Here is a 12,431-nt window from a genome sequence, read left to right as displayed (position 1 = left end):
ATGAAACCCCCCACATGCGCGTTGATTACGCAATGTTTGTGACGCGCCACAGACTCACAGGACCATGTCACGGCCTTAAGGCTTCAGTTTATCCAGGGCCAGTGACTTCACTCAGAAGTTTTCAATGCTTTGAATACAGTATAAATAATGTGCAGATGTTTTTTGTGTTTGTTTAGTCATTTCAGTTGTATATTCTGTTATATATACTGTGATGATATGTACCATTTCTACCATTTCCTTAATTCTTTCCCATTTTTAAAATGTACAATACTTTCAGTTACAATTTGTAGAAAACTGTCTTCTTTCTGTCTGTTTTCTCATTGACCACTAGGTGTCACTTTTGCTTTGTAGTCTGCATTGCAAGCAGATGGCATCAACTGTAGTAAAAAAAAAAGTTTAAAAAAATCACTAATTAATTTCTCTGGGTTTTGGCATCAGTAGATCTATCTGTTGTACTTGGCAGAGCAGAAGCATTAATAATACATTATGATGTTCAGGAACAGCTCTTTATTTCTGGAAGGTCTGCTGCGTACATTAACGTGTGGTAAAATGGGACGACTATTAGCATATTCCTACTCTCACACAGCTTTTTGCCGCCCTCTGTTTCTCTCCCGTCTGCTCTGCGCAGTACCTGAACCGCGGCTGCACACGCTACTTCGCCAGCATGGACTCCGACAAGCAGATCATGCAGAACCGGAAGAGCGCTGAGGTACCTGGCAATCCCTCTCCCTCCCTCCCTCCCTCCCTCCCATCCTCCCTCCCTCCCTCCCATCCTCCCTCCTTCTCTCCACCCCCCAGGCTGCAGTCTGGAGCCTCCCGCAGATTAAGCCCACAGGGTGGCAGTTTCCCCAGACCTTGGGGGTGGTCACTTGGGGTCATGTCTGGAGACAAGGCCCGCCGGCAAGGCCCACGCTCTGGGGCAGGCACGCTCACCCCGACCACTGAACATACTGTGATGATGAATGAGAATTTTATTAAAATGTTTTAACTGTTTTATTAGTTAAGGAGACATAGACACATTTTCCTTAATTCTCTTTACGGTTTTTGTTTTGTTAGAAATGTAAAATAGTAGTCAAAGTCTTGCGCTAAATCTGTTGATTGGAATGCAGAGGACGTCCTCTCACAACAAAGTGATCCGTGCCCAATACTTCCTAATAATATTAATAACACTGCATCAAGAGGAATTAGTGATGCACCAAAATGAGTTCAGGGCTTTGATGAATAATGTACGGTCGTGGCGAGAACCACAGCACGGCGCAGAAATGTGGGGAGCCGTGTAATTCCTGTTATTGTTATCGGAAAAACAGTACACTGTTTCCCTCCCTCTGTGACCAGACTACGAGATTTGTTATCAGAGAGAGAGAGAGAGAGAGAGAGAGAGAGAGAGAGAGAGAGAGAGAGAGAGAGAGAGGGAGATTTTCATCTACTTTTACTGGAGTCAGGCGTGATCTGCTTCTTAAGATGACTCCCAAATTAAACCTCTCCATGAGTGCCACTATTGATTGACAGCTGTGAACACGCATTCACTCTGCTCTCAAAACTGCACTGGATTTCACTAAGGCGACTATGAATTCCATATTTTTGCAGAAAGCCATGTGTAACTCTGCCCTCTGTCCTTATCATTTGCTGTTATTAACCAGAGTTGTACATCTCTCTTACTTGCTCCATTTCCCGTAATTGAAGGACAATAAGGTGACTTTTAGGGCATACAGTATTTTCTTGTGTGTCTCCTTCTGGATGTAAATTCTGGGCGTTGGGATTTCCGTACGCCCAGCATTTACACGTTTAAGCTGGTAGTGAGAATAATGCATGCCTTCTTTTGGGGTGAATTTGCATTGGGCTGTTTCTCTAGAAGTGCTTGTACTGAACAAAACATGGGTTTCTTATGGAGTGCCACACGACATTTGACCGACTGAAGCTTTGCATGGACCCCAGTGTCACAGTAGGATGCTTGCATTTCATCATGTTGGGAGAAAAAGCCAGCATATAGTTTTAACAAATTACTAAAAAGTGAAACTCTTTCATTGTTTCAACCTGTGTTCCAAGGGTATGCTTTGTGTTTGAGTGTAATCCACTTTGGATTCATCTTATTGTGACATGTTGGGGATTTATGTTGCTTCTGCTATGGTAGCCCTCTAATCAGAACAGACTAGATTCTCCATGCAAACCTACATTTGACCTTTGAACCCTTTCTTTCTGATTAAAGGGTGCCTACAAGTTTGAGTTCTAACAAAGCTGCTGTAGCCCAAGTAGCTTGGATTCTAGTGAAAGGTTTCAAAGGCGTGTGTCCAGAGCTCTGTTCTGACTTGACCAGAGGCGAGACATCTGATTTGTCCTGTGGTCCTGTAGCACGACAAGGTCGGAGCGCTGAAAGACCCGCTGTTGGACGACCAGGGTGACTTTAACAGGATGTGCGTGGCCATGAAGAGGATTGGCCTGGACGACACAGAGAAGCAGAACCTGTTCAGAGTAGTGGCAGGTGTGCTGCACCTGGGCAACATTGACTTTGAGGAAACAGGAAGCACCTCGGGTGAGTTGCAGATTTCTTAGCTCTTGGGATCTCTACCCACACGCATCCCCCTTCACACACACACACGCATACTCACAAGCTGTCGAAGCATTCATTGCAACATTATTGGATCACTCTCTTAATGATTCTTAGTCTCTCTCTCTCTCTCTCTCTCTCTCTCTCTCTCTCTCTCTCTTCCCTCTCTCCCTCCATCTCCCTCTTTCACTGCTCTTTATCTCCCTCTCTCCCTCCCTCTCTCTCTCTCTCTCTCTCTCTCTCTGTCCTTCTCTGTCTCTTCTCCCCTGTCTGGTTATTCTTCGAGCTCCTCTCTGGAGCTCATTAGCGCGGCTCAGATATGTTGCCAGGGCCTCAAAGAGGTTGGGTTTTGGCCGCCGCTGCACTGGGGGCCCGCTATCTGCCAGCCAGATACCTGCTCCACTTTTTCTCCCCCACCCATACGCACACACACACTCCTCCCAGCTCACATTAGCGCCGCCAGCCTTGAAAGTTTCTCCTCTTTCCATTTACCCGTAAAAAATAAGCAACAAGCTATAGAGTTGGCTGGTGGAATGAGGTGACAAGCACTCGTTAAAAGTGTGAGCTCTTCGAGTGGGCATACGCACCCGCCGGCGAGGAGTGTCCTCTCTCCTGGAGGTCTCTATCAATGGCCGTCTCTTATCCGTGCCCATCAAAAATGGATGGCTGCTCTCCGCCACTATCTGCAGCCTAATACAGTCTGTGGCACGGAGGTGTGGGGATGGCAGCGAGCCCATCTCCATTACTCTGCTCTTATGTCTTTGCCGTGACAGGTCCATTTTGGAGGGGACACAGAGGAACTGCTTTCATATCACGTCTCGCTCTCTCCTTAAAATGCCCTTAATGTTTATCAGATCACATTAGTTATCGGATTTGATGCAGTGCTGGTACTGTGTGTGTGTGTGCGTGTGCGTGTGCGTGTGCGTGTGCGTGTGCGTGTGCGTGTGCGTGTGCGTGTGTGCTTGTCTCTCTGTGACCCAGGTGGCTGCATCCTGAAGAACCAGTCCAGTCAAACCCTGCAGTACTGCGCTGAGCTGCTTGGCCTGGACCAGGAGGACCTGCGGGTCAGCCTCACCACCAGGGTCATGCTCCCGGCAGCAGGGGGCGCTAAAGGCACAGTCATCCAGTAAGCAGCTCGGCCATCAAAGCCTCACCATGCCTCCTCTGCTAACAAGGAGCAGTACACCACTGAGTGTGCCCACAGCTTATAAATAAGCAGCATCAGTCACTATCAGTAACAGTCTGTCTTGGTGTCATACATACATTACTGTACGTTGTATACATCCATGCCGTAGTATAGCAAGGAGAACCCTTTTGCGGTAAAAATACATAGAGGGAACTTTACATTTCTTACCTTACAGATTTCTCCCCATGCCCTGAATCTCCCATTCAGTGAGTCCCCAAATGCAGTTACACCAGCAAATGTAATGGAGTGTGTTTCATTGATGTTAACACCCTCATTAGGTCCAGTCGTGATTAGTTCTTTTTTCCCTCTCCCCCGCTAAGAAAGTGCTGCCACCACTGAGCTAAAAATAGCTAACCCCTCTCCAGTTGAAAGATATGTGCCCTGATGTTTAATGAGAGCTGGCATTGCCAAATTGGCTGAAGGACTGTAATAGTCTGGTCGGCTCCTAAAGTCGTCTGTTATATTTAAGCCGCCTTACTTTTATTGGTTGCGCAATGGGAGAAAGCCAAAGTGGAACTAAGACTGATTTAATTCTGGATATGAGATAAAGCATAGTCTTTGCTCTCTCTCTCTCTCTCTCTCTCTCTCTCTCTCTCTCTCGCTAGCTTGCTGTCATTTCATACCTCCCTCCCTCTCTCTTTCTCTCCTCTTCCTCTTCTCTCCTCCTCTTCTCTCCAGTCATTCATGACTTCTGCCTGTGAGCCGCATTAGCGTTGCCAGGAACAGTACGTACTCTGTGCCCTGGCTGGGTTCACGCTCTACTGGGGCGGGTTCTCGCACTCTCGCCCTGACCTCACCACACTTAGGCACCGACTCTCAGAAGGTCTTTAGAACATTCAGGAACCTCTTCACCCCCCTCACAAAAGAAAAGCGTCCCTCCACAGTCCTCGGCGAAGGGGTTTTGAGTGACAGGGGCAGCCTGGAGGCGGGAGAGATAAATATTTCAGTGTGTGCAGATGCAGGACAGGGGAGTATTTTAGCCTGATAAATAGTGAATGTGCCTCTCAGGAAGGGAACTGGGCACCGGCAGGGGTGTGGTGAAAAGGAAGGAGGCTGGCCTGCGACTGAGTAGGGGTCAGTCTGCTCTGACTGGGGGAGAAAAGCCCCATCTGACCGTGAGCAGCAGCTATGGCAGCAGATGGCCATTTGCAGGGCACCGCACAGGGAGGCCTGTGAGTGACCATCAGTCACCATGCAGCAGAAATTAAAGCTGTTTGGTACAATTATGAAGCATGCTACAACACAGAACACCTCCAACTCCTGTAGTTCACACAGGGTTCAGTCCCACACCTTCACAGGTGTGCTCACACACACAGACACACACACACACACACACACACACACTCAGATGCACTTAAGCACACACCCTCACAAACTCTCTACATTGTCCTCTATCTTGTTCTTTTCCCAAAGTACTGGAAACAGTTAGAGGTGAAGGTATGACCTGCCATTCCCATCAAGCGCTAGAAGTCTGACTTCACTCTAAATAATTGAATTCAAAAGGTGTGGGGAAGAGGTATTGTTGGAAAGTGGGAAGGCAACAGAAGTGCAATGGCACGCTTGACGGCCGGCAAAACCGGTGGTGTCAGCAAAGCAAATCAATAATGCACGCCCCTCCACCCCGCACCCTCCACCCCGCACCCTCCCCCACACCACCATGAGACTTCCCAGGTGTTTGTGTTGTTTATTTTCTCCTAACCTGGGAAATTGTTGTGCTCTGAGAAGCACAACAGAAGCTGAGGCTGGGAACATGAAGGTGCCTGTATTGACCGTAGTCGGGACCACCCACAGTCCAGAATCCGACTCTGTGGTCTATTTATCTCCCATTCTCTCTCCTCTCACCCCTCCCTCCAGGGTGCCCCTAAAGGTGGAGCAGGCCAACAACGCGCGGGATGCCCTGGCCAAGGCTGTGTACAGCCGCCTCTTTGATCATGTGGTCAAGAGGGTCAACCAGTGCTTCCCTTTCAAGACCTCCTCCAACTTCATCGGGGTCCTGGACATCGCTGGCTTCGGTTAGTACTGCAGCTGTGGCCAATCAAATTTGTTTTAGCATGGTAATATCATATGGATTGATTACTCATGTCTGCACACTGCTTTCCTTCAGTACACTCTGGCAGCGCACATTTTTAATTTCTAATTAACACACTTTATTTAATATATCTGTTCAATAGCATGGCCTTTTAAGGAAAGATCCAATTTCATGCTGATTTGGGTTTTACACATTTTAAAAGTTTGGGAATTACTTTCTGAGACCTTGGCTACCTGAGTGGCAGGAAACAGAGGTGACAGATATAGAGAGGGCAGCTATGCCAGTCCATGGCCACTAGGAGTCTGTGTGACAGACTGGCATAACTGATGGGGCACTTACATGTAGATACATTGCAAGCATGGAAATGGTTTTAGGAGCTATTTTGGAACAGGCCCAGTGCTTTATAAATAATGAAATCTTAATCTCTCTCTCTCTCCCTCTCTCTTTCCTTCTCTTATTTCTCTGCCTCTCTTCCTCTCATTCCTGCTTTTTTGCCCTTCAGAATATTTTGAGCACAACAGCTTTGAGCAGTTCTGCATCAACTACTGCAATGAGAAGCTGCAGCAGTTCTTCAACGAGCGCATCCTAAAGGAGGTGAGAGAAAGAGATGGGGAATGAGAAAGAGAGAGAGAGAGAGAGCAAGCGTCAGCCATCTCCTCCTCATTAATGACTCACGAAGGGAGAATTTCACAGCTGACATGAGCTGCGTCAGTGTGCAGTGGGACATCTGTCGGTTCCCACCACTCTGATTCACTCTGATGTTTCCCCTCGTAACACGGCCCGCAGTTCAATAATCGCCTGACGTCACACGCGCACACACACACACACACACACACAGACACACACCACACCAGCCTCCACTGGCGGATTAAGGACGCAGGAAATTGAGGTGCATGGGTATGTGTGTAAGTGTGGGGTGCTGAGGTTTAGTCTGACATCACTCTGCTTGGCTTGCAGGAGCAAGAGCTGTACCAGAGAGAAGGCCTGGGGGTGAACGAGGTGCACTATGTGGACAACCAGGACTGCATAGGTAAGGCCTGATAGTGAAGCTAAATGGACATTAGTGGGGTGAATAACCATCTTTCCTTCTGTAGATTTTGGCTAATTTGGTATCATACACACATTATTCTCATGTTGCGCCACATGTTGTCTTCTCTCTCTCTCACACACTCTTTTTTTCTCTCTTTCTCTTTCTCTCTCTCTCTCTCTCACACACACACACACACACACACACACACACAAGCACTGTGTGACCCTCACATACGAACATGAGAGCACACATCCCATTCATGGGCTAGGTTACTGAAAACTGAAAGCAAACTGAAAGTCGCAAGTTCAGAGCTCTTATGAAGATTAGGGTAGCCAGTCAAACCACAAGGTTCTATACAGAGAAAAACAGCCATCTCTTTCACAGGAAGGAAACACCATTACTGTGAGCCATTACCAATAACCATTATCTCTAGAGACAACTCAGAAGAGCAAGTCTGAATCTATGAAGCCATGCAGCACGCAACACTCTCTCTCTAACCCCTCTCATTTAATGTTCTGCTGGTGGAAAAGAGAGAGAGAGAGAGAGAGGGGGAGAGCGAGAGAGAGGGAGAGCGAGAGAGGGTGAAATGAAAGTGGCTCTCCGGTAGAAGGGAAGACTGAGACAGCATGACTCAGGAGTTGCACTGAAAGGAGAGAGCACAGTCTCTGCCACTTAAACAGATGATGCCACGGTGTGTTACGGGGACACTGTCATAGTGCATATCAGGATTCTTAATGTGCCCAAGAAATGCAGGTGTGTACACCATCCTATACGCATACACTTTTTGCCTCAATGGCTGTTACACACACACACAGGCACACACACACACACACACACACACACACACACACGTTCACACAATCCACATCTGCCCTCACATAACTCATAACCCCATAATGGCACTCATGGACAGTGATGCACCTGTGTTTCTGTGCTTGGGAAATTGCTTTCCGCCTAATGAGCAAAATCATCCCTCTTAGCTGTGCTGTTTCTAGTTGCTTCCATTTACACCGTCTGTCAGAGAAATGGTGACTTGCCAGTAGACCTGGCACTCCCGCCCGTGTTCTCCCAGCAGCCTGGCGTTCTCCGGTCCAGGTGTCTGCGCACGCAAATGCACAGAGGCCTGGCTGTGCCTGGGAGGACTTGGTGTTATCTGCAATTAGCAAGACACCTCATGCATTATTCTCTTTATAGCATAAAACCTTGTTATCTCATACTTAAACAAAGACTCGGGGGTCTTAAAGAACTCTACAGCCTATCAGTTCCTCTCTTATGATTCTCCTTCATGTTTTCTTCTGGGCACCCTTAGGTAAGGGATAATGTATAGAACGCCGGTCATTATGAGGAAAATAAGTCCCGACAGGGCGAACCGGACCCCGACGCGACAGCGGAGGGGTCTTGTTTCGCCCTGAAGGGGCTTATTCTCCCATAATGACCGGCGTTCTATACATTATCCCGCTTATTATACGGCTACTTGCCAAAACGAAAAAATAAACTTCATGATCTGTCTCTTTACACTTATTTGTTACCGTTTCGTCGTGGCTTTTGCTGAGAAACAAATAGCTCGCAACACACGCTGAACTTGAATCAAACATTCTTTAGAACACAGCTGATCAACCGTCTGCTTTCACTTTTGAATGAAGTTCCAAGCGCAAACTCCGTTGCCATTGACAGCGGTCATTCTTGTTTTCAGAGGTCCTTTCCCAAGAAATAATGACCGCTAGAACTTTCGGAAATCCCATTCAAGTCAATGGAGCATTCTACTTGCATTGTGAAGAGCCGTATAATAATGCCTGTTATGGTTGCGCCCGCCCCACTCAATCTCTACATTGTCTGTCTGTGTGCCGCCCAGACCTGGTGGAGGCCAAGCTGGTCGGAATCCTGGACATCTTGGACGAGGAGAACCGTCTGCCGCAGGCCAGCGACCTGCACTTCGCTGAGGCCGTGCACAACAAGCACAAGGACCACTTCCGCCTCACGGTGAGCACGTCTCTCTGTCTCGCAAGCTCATCCGTCTTCATCACTCGCCCTTAAAGTCAACCCGCTCTTTCCAGAGGGGCCGACTTCAAATAGAACTTCAACTGGGAAGAGGGAATTGGGGAACGCAATGTGAAAAATAGAACAGAGAGAATCAGAGCTACCTCTTTAAAACACGCTGAGCTTTTTAAATGCGCTGTAGAGTCTAAAAGACTCTATTTCCTCACCATTTCGTATGGCTTTGATCTGCAGGTTCCCCGGAAGTCCAAACTGACAGTGCATAGGAATCTAAGAGACGACGAAGGCTTCATTGTCCGGCACTTTGCGGGAGCTGTGTGCTATGAAACGGTAAGAATGCAGCATGGCGGACCTCCCACCAGTTAGATCTTCTACCACAGATGTAGTTCCTTAATTAGTTCATATGGACTGTGTCACTGTGTGTCTGATGGTCAGCATGTGTGGAAGTTCCCAGTCTTATTTTTAGATCAAAAACAGCTCCTTATATATCATGTCTTAATTTGTGTCACTATATAGCTCTTCTGGAATATGGGAAGTGTACTATGGGATAATCAGACTCTGTGTGTGTGCACTTGTGCTTTTCCATTACCTGTTCATATATCTGTGTGTGTGTGTGTGTGTGTGTGTGTGTGTGTGTGTGTGTGTGTGTGTGTGTGTGTGTGTGTGTGTGTGTGTGTGTGTGTGTGTGTGTGTGTGTGTGTGTGTGTGTGTGTGTGTGTGTGTGTGTGTGTGTGTGTGTGTGTGTGTGTGTGTGTGTGTGTGTGTGTGCGCAGACCCAGTTTGTGGAGAAGAATAATGACGCCCTCCACATGTCCTTGGAGATCCTGGTATGTGAGTCGAAGGACAAGTTTGTGAAGGATCTCTTTGAGAACTTCAACAACTCCAGGGATGCCAAGCAGAAGGCCGGCAAGCTCGGCTTCATCAGTGTGGGAAACAAATTCAAGGTGAGAGATATCTGTCTGCCTCCCTCCCTCATTGGCACCGGGATCTCTCTCTCTCTCTCCCCCTCTTTCTCTTTCTCTGTCTCACTCCTTTTCTCTCACTTTTCTAAACTTTTCAAACTTCATGCTGAGCATAAATCCTGCATTTTGCTGAGCATTAGGAATATTTAAGCTCTGAGATCATCTGCAGGGCATAAATTCTACATTTGTGCTGCCAGAATTAATTTGCGATTTTAGACTTCTCCTGGACATTTTTTTCCCTCTCTTTGATTCTTGTGACCTTTGACCTAATGTTCCCTCTTCCTGTGCTGTCCTCCTTTTTCCTTTCCTCCTCTTCCTCTTCCTCCTCTTCCTCCTCCCCCCTCTCCTTCTTCTCTCTTAGACTTCTTCCTCCCATCTTCCGTGCCTTCCCCTGAGAATCAGTGTCTGGTGTGAGCTGGAGAAGTCCAGGTGTGTAGAAGCGAGAGAGAGGGAGAGAGAGACAGAAGGTAGACGAGGGAGAGTTGAAAGAGGTGGTGGGGGGACGGTATAGGGTAAAACAACAGTGAAGGTAATCCCACCCACCCCCACATCCACTAGTCTGCTCTCCACGATTGTCCACATCCGTTTGCCAGACACCACTACACTGTCCAGTGTGTCCTGCTTTCCCTGGCTATTGCGCTGTTGCTTTGTGTGTGAGTGTTCATCTTTGGGTTATTGTGCTGCTGCTTCAATAACAGGGCATTGACACTGGCTTTGGTTCTGAAGCTCTTTAGCATGAATTAATCACAGATCATTTCCTCACCCTCTCATTCACTCATTTGTTGTTTTTTTCTTGCACTCTTCATCGGTGGAAATCTTTTCCTTGTTTTTCCCTGCTTTCTTTCCACTATTTGAATTATATTGGTTATGGTATGATTTTTATCGTGAGCCTTTACTGGTTTAATAAGCACCAACAATGTGTGTTATTATTTCCATTTCCTAATACACCGACTTCACCTGACGTCAGTTGATGTATACGTGTTTGCCATCCCATAACATATTATGTTCTAAAGAGGCCATCTGTTTGCATGCAAAGCGCGTCACTCTGGCCTACCTAATGGGGACGCACAGAAACCCCTGCAGCTTTCTATGGCCTGTGTGTGTGCACAGTTTTTGTGTGTACACATTCATTTCACCTCCCTAACCCTGTGTTTGCTGTGTGGTGTCCCACGGTGGCTACCTGTGAGTGAGCCACACAGTAATAGCAACAATACTAACACGGTTTTCTCTCCCCCCCCCTCCTGCTGCAGACTCAGCTGAACCTGCTATTAGAGAAGCTCCGCAGCACGGTGAGTGAATTCTCTTTCACACAGAGTCCACCGTCTGCTGCTTTTGCCTTTCATCTGCTGCCAGTAGAGACCTCTGTTTGAACCTCTGCCACTGTGCTTCTCTGTGTGCGCTCTCTCTCTCTCTCTCTCTCTCTCTCTCTCTCTCTCTCTCTCTCTCTCTCTCTCTCTCTCTCTCTCTCTTTTTTCTTTCTCTCTGTCTGTTCCCCTTATCCAGGGCTCTAGCTTCATCCGCTGTGTCAAGCCCAACCTGAAGATGGTGAGCCACCAGTTCGAGGGCGCCCAGATCCTCTCGCAGCTGCAGTGTTCCGGTACGTTCTGCGCGAGGGGAGATATGACCCTCACCAACTCCCACTTCTATGCCTGCTGTTTGGTTCTCATCCCAGCGCCTTGTTTTCATTGCCAGGCCTTCTCACGGCCACCTGGATTGGCCTTCACTAGCCAGGGCTGTGTGTGTCTGTCAGTGTTTATTTCGCTGGCTCGCCTTTAATGGCCTGTTGCTTTGTGTTCCTCTCCTCCTCCACCAGGCATGGTGTCAGTGCTGGACCTGATGCAGGGCGGCTTCCCTTCCAGAGCCCCTTTCCACGAGCTCTACAATATGTACAAGCAGTACATGCCTGACAAACTGACCAGGCTGGACCCACGGCTTTTCTGCAAGGTGCCCCCAACCGCCCCAAGCCCCCCCCTCCCCCACACACACATACACACACATACACATACACACACACACCTCACACCCTTCTGAACTGCCAAGGTCCTCATAGTATGATTGAATATGTTTGGCGGGCCTGAAACTGATCCGTCTGCTTATCCCTTTCCTCCACAGGCTTTGTTCAAGGCTCTGGGACTGAATGATAATGATTACAAGTTCGGTCTCACGCGGGTCTTCTTCCGTCCGGGGAAGGTATTGTAACTGCTTCGCACGCAGTCCTATACATAGCTCCATTACTCAGTCCATACATCTGCATACCATTTCCCATCATCCAAGGGCGACAGCTCCTTCGGAACTTTTTTTGTCTTGCTGATTGCGTAAAACGAGTCCTTGTGCATGTTTTGCGTGTGTCGGTATGTCTGTGTTTCGGTATGTGTGTCTGCCTGTGTGTGTGTGTGTGTGTGTGTGTGTGTGTGTGTGTGTGTGTGTGACAGTTTGCCGAGTTCGATCAGATCATGAAGTCGGACCCTGAACACTTGTTGGAGCTGGTGAAGCGGGTCAACAAATGGCTGGTGGTGAGCCGCTGGAAGAAGGTGCAGTGGTGCGGGCTGTCCGTCATCAAACGTACGTCACCCCCTCAATCAATCCCCTCGGCAAGCCCTCAGCGGCCCCCGCCAAATACTACAGAGTCTCCATTCTCACTTAGCATTACCATTTACAATCTGCCAGCACAATCTGAATGCTTG

The 12,431-nt window shown here is 48.0% G+C and overlaps 1 protein-coding gene across 3 annotated transcripts in view; it reads left to right on the top strand.

Annotated features, from left to right (window-relative positions):
* The window catches only part of myo6b (myosin VIb), a 37,370-nt gene that overhangs the window by 11,464 nt on the left and 13,475 nt on the right, over positions 1-12,431 (top strand). For 2 of the 3 annotated variants that reach the window (XM_076299517.1, XM_076299516.1), the window contains exons 10-23: positions 629-709; positions 2,350-2,530; positions 3,527-3,671; positions 5,586-5,743; positions 6,263-6,354; positions 6,718-6,790; positions 8,643-8,770; positions 9,020-9,115; positions 9,559-9,729; positions 10,998-11,036; positions 11,251-11,344; positions 11,561-11,691; positions 11,860-11,937; positions 12,180-12,309. In XM_076299517.1, coding sequence (XP_076155632.1) covers positions 629-709; positions 2,350-2,530; positions 3,527-3,671; positions 5,586-5,743; positions 6,263-6,354; positions 6,718-6,790; positions 8,643-8,770; positions 9,020-9,115; positions 9,559-9,729; positions 10,998-11,036; positions 11,251-11,344; positions 11,561-11,691; positions 11,860-11,937; positions 12,180-12,309 — 1,597 coding nt within the window. Of the gene's footprint in view, positions 1-628; positions 710-2,349; positions 2,531-3,526; positions 3,672-5,585; positions 5,744-6,262; positions 6,355-6,717; positions 6,791-8,642; positions 8,771-9,019; positions 9,116-9,558; positions 9,730-10,108; positions 10,177-10,997; positions 11,037-11,250; positions 11,345-11,560; positions 11,692-11,859; positions 11,938-12,179; positions 12,310-12,431 lie in introns of those variants that run through there. The other variant, XR_012990313.1, reaches the window with a different exon arrangement.

This window comes from Alosa pseudoharengus, unplaced genomic scaffold (genome assembly GCF_046254945.1).
Source record: "Alosa pseudoharengus isolate Yale_2024_CS ecotype anadromous, Long Island Sound unplaced genomic scaffold, YU_APseudo_1.1 YU_APseudo_1.1_scf_22, whole genome shotgun sequence".
Lineage (NCBI taxonomy): Eukaryota > Metazoa > Chordata > Actinopteri > Clupeiformes > Clupeidae > Alosa > Alosa pseudoharengus.
This window is presented reverse-complemented; position numbering and strand designations above follow the sequence as displayed.